Source organism: Aplysia californica, unplaced genomic scaffold (genome assembly GCF_000002075.1).
Source record: "Aplysia californica isolate F4 #8 unplaced genomic scaffold, AplCal3.0 scaffold01217, whole genome shotgun sequence".
Taxonomy (NCBI): Eukaryota; Metazoa; Mollusca; class Gastropoda; order Aplysiida; family Aplysiidae; genus Aplysia; species Aplysia californica.
Genome location: NW_004798487.1, coordinates 39838 through 47934, shown reverse-complemented (window position 1 = coordinate 47934; position 8097 = coordinate 39838). Strand labels below are relative to the sequence as shown.

Sequence of the window (8097 nt, the reverse complement as noted above, 5' to 3'; positions counted from 1 at the left end):
ATTAGATGTGTTGCAAGAGAGTAACAAACACCAAAAAGAAGGGGCAGAGATATGGACGATAGCTGTTTGACAGGAAAGAAGAAGCAAACCACACCAGAGCACCCGCCAACCACCCACTTAATTAATCTAACTGTGAGAAGTGACAGTTTGAGCAATCACCCACTCCTGTCCCACCAGGTAACTCAACTGACCATGGTGCTCACCGCTACACTCAAGGATGGCCACGAGTTTGAGCCCATGGAGCTAGAGGCCCTCATGATACAGGTTCGTAGTCCTTAGATAAGATAAGATCAGATCAGATCAGATCAGATAATATAAGATAAAATTGAATAAGATTAGATTAGATAGGATCAGATTAGATTATTAGATTAGATTAGATTATTAGATTAGATTAGATTATTAGATTAGATTAGATTAGATAATGCATGGATTTGATCTTATGTTGTTGTCTTTGGTTTTATAAATGTGAGACAGCGCGGTGGAATCAGGCTCTCGTCGATTTTTGGGCTTGTAGAGTTACTGATATCATCTTAAAGCTTGTTCACTTGTCTTTATTTGGGTAAAAAAAAGTATCCATTTATCTTGAACACAAGTCAAGATATTTGCAAATGAAGAAGGTGGGGGTCACCTGTTTTCAGAGGTAAAGTTAGTGAGAAAATTATTTCCTTAGCTTAAGAGTCCGTGTTAACTGAAAATTTACATTTTAATGCCTTAAATCAACGTTTTTATGAAAAATCCACACTGAAATGAGTTCTTTATTGGGCATGAAAGTTGTTGAGCCAAAAACAAAAAAAACCAAGTTGATAAAAATTCACAAACCTGCATAAAAATGCAAGTTTCTTCATTTTGATTATTTTGACGAGAGCCCGATTCCACCACGCTGCCTCACAAATATATTCGTATATTATTATGTGCGCAGTCAGTTAAAAATATCGTCAGCTTAACATATTTTTCAGAGACACTGTATGAGCTTCGTTGCCATTAAACACCGTCGCACACAGCGACGACCGCTCTATTCTATCACGCCACACGATCAACTCTCCATGTCTGGCAAACGATGAGGCACTTTTGATAAGTCAGTTTTAGGACGCCTTTCAACCCGAAGTCTGTACGCAAATATAATTATGGTCGCTTTTAAGGACAAGCGGGCTAACCCAGGTTTCGGGGACCTCCAGAAATCCTGACCGACACCAAAAGTGGGCATTGCCCTACCTATAAATCGAGAAGAAGTTTGTTTTTAATTGGTGTGTATATTTGTTTGGTTATAGAGAGAACTCTCCTTGTCTTTTAAAGAAATTGAACAAAGGTCCAAAAACTTTATCTTCGATTTTCTCAGAACAGCAGTTTTCGGGATAGCCCCCATTTGCTTAATAGCGACCATATTACTTGTTTGATGATCCTATCTTTTGGTGACAGGCGTTGGTGTGGTCACTGGGTGCCGCCCTCATCGAGTCTAGCAGGCTGCGGTTCGATGCCTACCTCAAGTACCTGGCCTGCATGAGCGCGATACAGGATGAGACCGTGGAACCGAAAGTGGGTGAGTCCATCTCTTCGTTTGTCTGTACATTACTGTACATTAGTGTCATTACTCAGATAGTGAATATGTCACTTGCCACTGGCACAGTACCTAATACTTTCAAACAAGCTATTGTAAAACCTTTATTGAAAAAACCCGGGCTTGATAAAAATGAATTAAAAAACTATCGACCAGTTTCGAATTTGCAATTTGTCTAAAAAATTCTAGAGAAAATTGTTTTAAGTCAAGTTTTGTCTCACATGAGAAAAAATGGTCTTAAGGAAATTTACCAATCTGCCTATAATAAATATTATTACATGTACGAGGCGACGTTAGGTTTGTCCGCGGTCTCCTAATTTTTAGTCCAGTTTTTCTGTGGTTACTGTTTAATACAGAATATTTATTGCATTAAATAGAGGATTTCAGTTTATGATTAAGTGTATCACACTGTCACAGGCTGTCACAAACAGGAAATGGGATCACAATCAATTAATCATAATATGATGAACCCAATACAACACTCATCACTTAGAGCCATCACGTGGATATTCTGTCCCGGGCACTCTGGAGTGAAAGGCAATGAGGAGGCTGATAGGCTGGCAGGCAGTGCCGTGGTTGATGGTGAGTTGAAATTTGACAAAGGAGAAGTGTTGAAGACCCTGGAGAAAAAGTTGCGGGATGGGGAAGACAGAGAGACAGCAGAACACCACGCAATCATTAGGATGCGGGAAATGGGATAGAGAGGGGAGAAAGAAGAAAGGAACGATTATCTGGAAAGGAAAGACGTCGCCATAATCAGACAGCCACTGGAACCATCAGTATGGATACCTTGTGGGCTTTGGTGCTGGGGGGAACTGAGCACTTATGGACCTGTCCGGTGTGCGATGACGTTGTTGCCCAGGACAGGTAAGACAGGTAATCATAGTACACGTATTTGTATACTAACATCGCATCGCAGACAAACCTGGATCTCTTGATAGTGGATATGTATGTGCGGGGCGGGGGGGGGGGGGGGGTTGTCAAGGGTGAGAGCAGTGTCACACTCTGCCGCTGTTGTACAAATTAGAAATGTTCTCCTCACACAAAGCTGAAAGTTTGTTACACATAATTTGTTTCTGGAATAATATTTTTTTGAAACCCAGTGTCTGTGCAGTTTTAGCTCAGCCAATGCTGTACTGGACAAACTGAGAATGACAAGGTTCAAATTCCGTATGGAGGCCGTTCTTTATCTGGCTCTGTTTAGAGAATTTGAGAGACATGTCATCCACTTGGCACCATCCAGTTATCCGATATCCTGCATTTGGAAGAAGCTAACATTACAGTGTTGCATGGCTCTTTTCTTCTACGCAGGCGGTCAATTTAGCTCATGATAGTCTCAAGGGAATGTTGTCTTCATGCAGCTTCTCTCATGGCTCATTCTTCCTTTGTTTTGAGCGAAGATTCTGTCGCAGTGCTGGCATGTCAGCGAGGTGGATCGAAGCTATGAATTTCTGCTCAGCAGTGTCGTAAGACCGAGCCGGTGTGGGATCCTTTCTGGTTGTTTTCTTCGTTGGTGTTTCTTGAGCAATGTCGCATTCACAAATCTTCTTCTTCTTTTTTTTTTTTTTTGGTAAGTGTTTTACGGCGCTCGCAACTGCATAAGGTCATATGAGCGCACGTGACACACCTAATACTTTTAGTTGGTAAGAAATTTTGAATTTTGCATGGGTGGCGGCCAAAGCCTACTCTTATCAATTTTAGACCACCAAGGGATTTTTATCGTGCGCAACTTGCACAGGGGCCCTCCGAGATTTTTCGCCCTTGTCCGAGAAGGGTAGGTGTAGATATTTCCTACGAGAAGATCAGGGGTGTGGCAGAAAGACAGCTGTGAGGACGAGTCAAGGAGTAGCAGTAGAAAGACTACAGAAAGAATCAGGAGCCCAGAGGAAGGGGCAAAGGAGGTGAGAGGGGAAGAAAGAGGAGACGAAAGCAGACGACAGAACATTGCTAGAGAGCAGGAAAGGAGGTGAAAGGAGACAATTTTAGAGAACAAATTTTTTCGGTCGCTACCCGGATTCGAACCCGGGACCTTTGAATGAGAGACCAACACCGTAACCTCTAGGCCACGAGAGCCCCCAGAAATCTTCAAAAGAACCCCGACGGACATCCAGTATACGGGGTAGGTGAAGACGAAGTGTTGTTCACCTTCACCTGCGCCTATCCCGTAGACTGGATATCCGTCGGGGCGCTTTTAAATATTTGTCTATCAGCTTCCTCCACTCCTTCTGGTCTTCAGCTTTCCTGAGCGTGTCTTTGAGTTCCAGACCTGCCCGTTCCTTGATGTTGTCCTCCCAACTCTTCTTCGATCTGCCTCTGCTCCTTTTTCCCTGGCCGCTGCCTTGAAGGATCATCTTGGCAAGGCCGGATGAACGTTGATATGCCCATGCCATTGCAGTTTACGTTTCCTGACCAAAGTGGGAAGATCAACGTATTGTCCGATTTCATTTTTGATTCGTTGTTTGACTTCATCATTTGTGGTGTGATCTTTGTATGAGATACCAAGAATCTTTAGGAAGCATCTGTCTCATCTCCACAGCTTTGATCCTTCTTTCAAGGTCTGCATTCAAGGTCCAAGTTTCACACGCAAACAAAAATACGGTGTCGTAAGAGCCGTAAAAACCACAAGCCGTTCAATATTTTCTTTAAACCAGGAGAATTGCGTGACGTTGGTAGCCTAGTGGTCAGGCTACCCGACTCGTAATCGTGAGGTTGCGGGTTCGGGGGTTCGAGCCTCAGCTCGGTCCGACATTTTGTCCTTGGGAGAGGCACTTTACACGAACTTCCCACTTGGCTCGGTCCTTTCGGAGACGGACGTTAAACTTAGAGGTCCCGCCCCTTGAATAACCTAATAGTGTTGATAGAGGCGTTAAACCCGTACCAGTTCACCATTTTTTTTTCTCTCAGGAGAATTGCCCAGCTGGAAGACGCTGTACGACTTCACGTATGACGTGGACAGACGTGTGTGGGTGCCCTGGGCCAAGCTGGTCCCGGAGTACGTGCACGACCCCCAGAGAAAGTTCTACGACATCCTCGTGCCCACGGTGGAGACGGTGAGTGGGCTCCGCGTGCTGTTTGCTCGTGATAATTTATTGTGAGGCATCAAGGGGAAATCAGGCCCTAGTCAAAATAATGAAATCGAAGAAACAGGCTTTTTTCTTTCAGTTTGGCAATTACTGCCATTTTTGGGGTTTTTTTTTAGCTCAACACCTTTTATGTCCTTATAAAAATACATTGTGGGTGGTTGGCGGGTTCTCTGGTGTGGTTTGCTTCTTCTTTTCTATCAAACATCTATCGTCTTTATCTCTCCTCCTTCTTTTTATGTTTGTTACTCTCTTGCAACACCTCTAATCTTCTGCACTTATATGACCTTATTGTGTTGCAAGTGCCGTAAAACTCTTCCTAAGGACAGTCAGTTGCTGTCACAGCAACACATCAAAAAGCGTGCACGCCAAAACCGCTCATGATTTCTTTTAAAACACACCAACCCGGCTATGTTGAACACGGACAGGCACAGACAGAAACAGTCAGTGACAGTCAGAAAAATTCGAAAAGTGCGTGCACTACTTCTCCTGTCTGTCTGTTTCAAGGGAGTTAAATAAAGATACGATCACAGTGATTGTTCATGTCAAGATGGAGGATTTTGAAGAGAAACTGATCATTGCGGTGCAAGAAAAGCCAGCAATTTATGACAAGAGCTAAAAACACCACGCTAATCGTGATTATATATTGAAACAGTGGGAGACCATTGGCCATGAATGTTGAAGGCTGCATTCGAAAATATTCAATGAATTTTTCCTCATCATTCACAAGCTGTGGGAGGAGATGGTGATATTCACCTAACAAAAAAGCGTTTTTTGTTAATAGGATGAACCGCATGTCTTCGATTAGAAATTCGTGAACGTCTTAATTTCCTTCGTAACCACAATAATAATAAGAGTTTCTTCTTCTTTGTCAGCGCCATGATTGACAATGTTGCTGTCTCTTGCTGCCTGTTTGAAAGTGGCCACATTTCCCTGTGCCTGTCCGTCCCTGTGCGGCAGCAAGTAGCTGTCCCTGTCTGTCCGTGTCACCGTGTTCGTACCCTTATTTTAACTCACGCTAAAAAATGAGTGGCAGATAAACGCTCTGGTGTGGTTTGCTCCTTTTTTTCTATCTATCATCTCTGTCTCCCCTCCTTTTTTGTGTTTGTTACTCTCTTGTAACACCTCTAATCTTTGGTAGGTATATGACTTAATTGTGTTGCAAGTGCCGTAAAGCTCTTACTAAAACGAAAAGATACGTTCACTGAGGTGTATATTGTGCTCTTTTCTCTCTCCCACCATGTGTGTGCGGCTCAGTTCCGAGCTACGTGGCTGCTGCAGCTGATGATGAACATAAAGCGACCTGTGGTGCTGGTGGGGGAGACGGGAACCTCGAAGACTGCCACCATACTGGACTTTCTCCGTGGTATTGATGAGGAGACACATGTAAGTCTTTGGGCGACAGAGAGGGGAGAGAGAGAGAGAGAGAGAGAGAGAGAGAGAGAGAGAGAGAGAGAGAGAGAGAGAGAGAGAGAGAGGAGAGGGGGGAGTGTGAAAGACAGATGGGGAGAGAGAGAGAGAGACAGAGAGAGAGAGAGAGAGAGAGAGAGAGAGAGAGAGAGAGAGAGAAAAGGGGGGGGGGGGTATAGAAGACACAGGGGGTGAATGAAAGAGGGGGACTTTTGAAAATTGAGATCAGTTTAAGAGGCGGGAAAGGGGGCTACAGCTGAAGGCTATCTCGCTTATTAGGGGATCAAATGTTACCAAAATTCACATATATAACAAGCATAGTAAGGAGTCTTAAAATCGGCAATCAAGTTTGAGAAAAAAAAGTTTCGTTTCCATGGATACGGCGAACATATTGGATTTTGTTGACATATCTTACGTAATCAATACCCCATTCATTTTTCATGGAAATAAATTGTTTTTTGCATGCATTTTGGCAAACCATAGATCTACAAATCTGTGTGATGAATTTTTCCTAAACGTCCTATAACATTTTTAATGAATATTTTCCTGAGGTAGTATGAAATTCACGTTTGCAAAAAAATCCTTGAAAATCCACATTCCAAACACCATCAACGAAAAACTATTCCATATATCAAAAATTCATTTTTAGTTTTAGTATTACTTCTTTTCTTTATTCTGTGAAAATCTCATGAAGATTGGATGAAAAATGGTGGAATTATGAAAATAAAAGTATATAGAACTAGCTGGGCCCCCTTTCGATGACAGGAATGATCGGTGCAGATCTAGATTCTAATCTAAAACCTGTTAACATTGTTCCCAGTAGCAAGAAAAAGAATTTGACTAAGTAGTCCAGAAAAAGCGATGGTGGGCATCAAACGAAAGGATCACAGTCGAATTTAGCACCAAGTAAAAAAAGAAAACATGAGGGTAGATCCATAGCCTACGGGTTGCACACTTAGAATAGTGCTCAGTTTTGCGCGACAATGCGCGATAGTATCGAACGGAAGTACGTCTTGAAATGAACAAACCTGGCGGATTTTCTAAAATTGCAGAGACAGAAGCGTCGGCCTACAAAAGCGATCGGCGAAATAAAGAAATTTAGCTTTTTGCAGCAAAACTGTCTCAAAACTGAAAAAACGAAGGGCGTCATGATCTGGAGAATATTTTAAAGAATCTTGTGGCGAAAACCGCATGTCGATCGATGCAGCCATTAAAAAGCCTTTTGAATAGCAAAATTCGGCCACCACAAATAGATAATAGAAAACCGCATTTCGAGAAAACAGGCTATACAGAAAAAATAAAAGATTGGCTTTATGAGGATATGGTTGTGACAAACATGTTGTTGTTGTTGTTGTTGTTGTTGTTGTTGTTGTTGTTGTTGTTGTTGTTGTTGTTGTTTGTTGTTGATGGTGGTGGTGGTGGTTGGCGGGTGCTCTGGTGTGGTTTGCTCATTCCTATAAGAAACTATCGTCCTTCTCACTCAGCCTCCTTTTTTGTGTTTGTTACTCTCTTGTAACACCGCTAATCTTTGGCACTTATATGACCTTATTGTGTTGCAAGTGCCGTAAAACTCTTGCTAAAACTAAACTAAGCGGTGTTTTTGTTGTTGTTATTGTTATTGTTGTTATTATTGTTGTTGTTGTTATTGTTGTTGTTGTTTTGTCGTTGTTGCTGTTGTTGTTGTTCATGACAGAAAACAGACATTTCTATTTATTAACGTTTACTTTTATTTTGTTTTTGAAGGGGTTTTATTTTTGTTTTGCTAAAAACTCCCACTCGCCCACAGCTGCTGCTGACCATGAACTTCTCCTCACGGACCACGTCACTGGACGTCCAGCGGAACCTGGAGGCCAACGTGGAGAAAAGGACCAAAGACACCTATGGGCCGCCCTCCAATAAACGACTCATAATCTTCATTGACGACCTGAATATGCCACAGGTTCGAACTTCAATTGGGGGGGAGGGGGTACTCTTGTTGTCTAGAAGTTAAGGTGTTCGCCTCTCATTTAATAGGTCCCAGGTTCTTTTTTTTTTGGGGGGGGGGGGGGAGTG

At 42.6% G+C, this 8097-nt stretch overlaps 1 protein-coding gene across 1 annotated transcript in view; it reads left to right on the top strand.

The window, feature by feature from the left end:
- The first annotated feature begins 182 nt into the window (after positions 1-182).
- Positions 183-8097, top strand: part of LOC101848862 (dynein heavy chain 10, axonemal-like) — a 10870-nt gene continuing 2955 nt past the window's right edge. The window contains exons 1-5 of the mRNA XM_013090308.1: positions 183-264; positions 1417-1537; positions 4460-4605; positions 5893-6021; positions 7832-7984. Of these exons, the coding sequence (XP_012945762.1) occupies positions 193-264; positions 1417-1537; positions 4460-4605; positions 5893-6021; positions 7832-7984 (621 nt within the window). The 5' untranslated portion in view covers positions 183-192. The remainder of the gene's footprint in view (positions 265-1416; positions 1538-4459; positions 4606-5892; positions 6022-7831; positions 7985-8097) is intronic.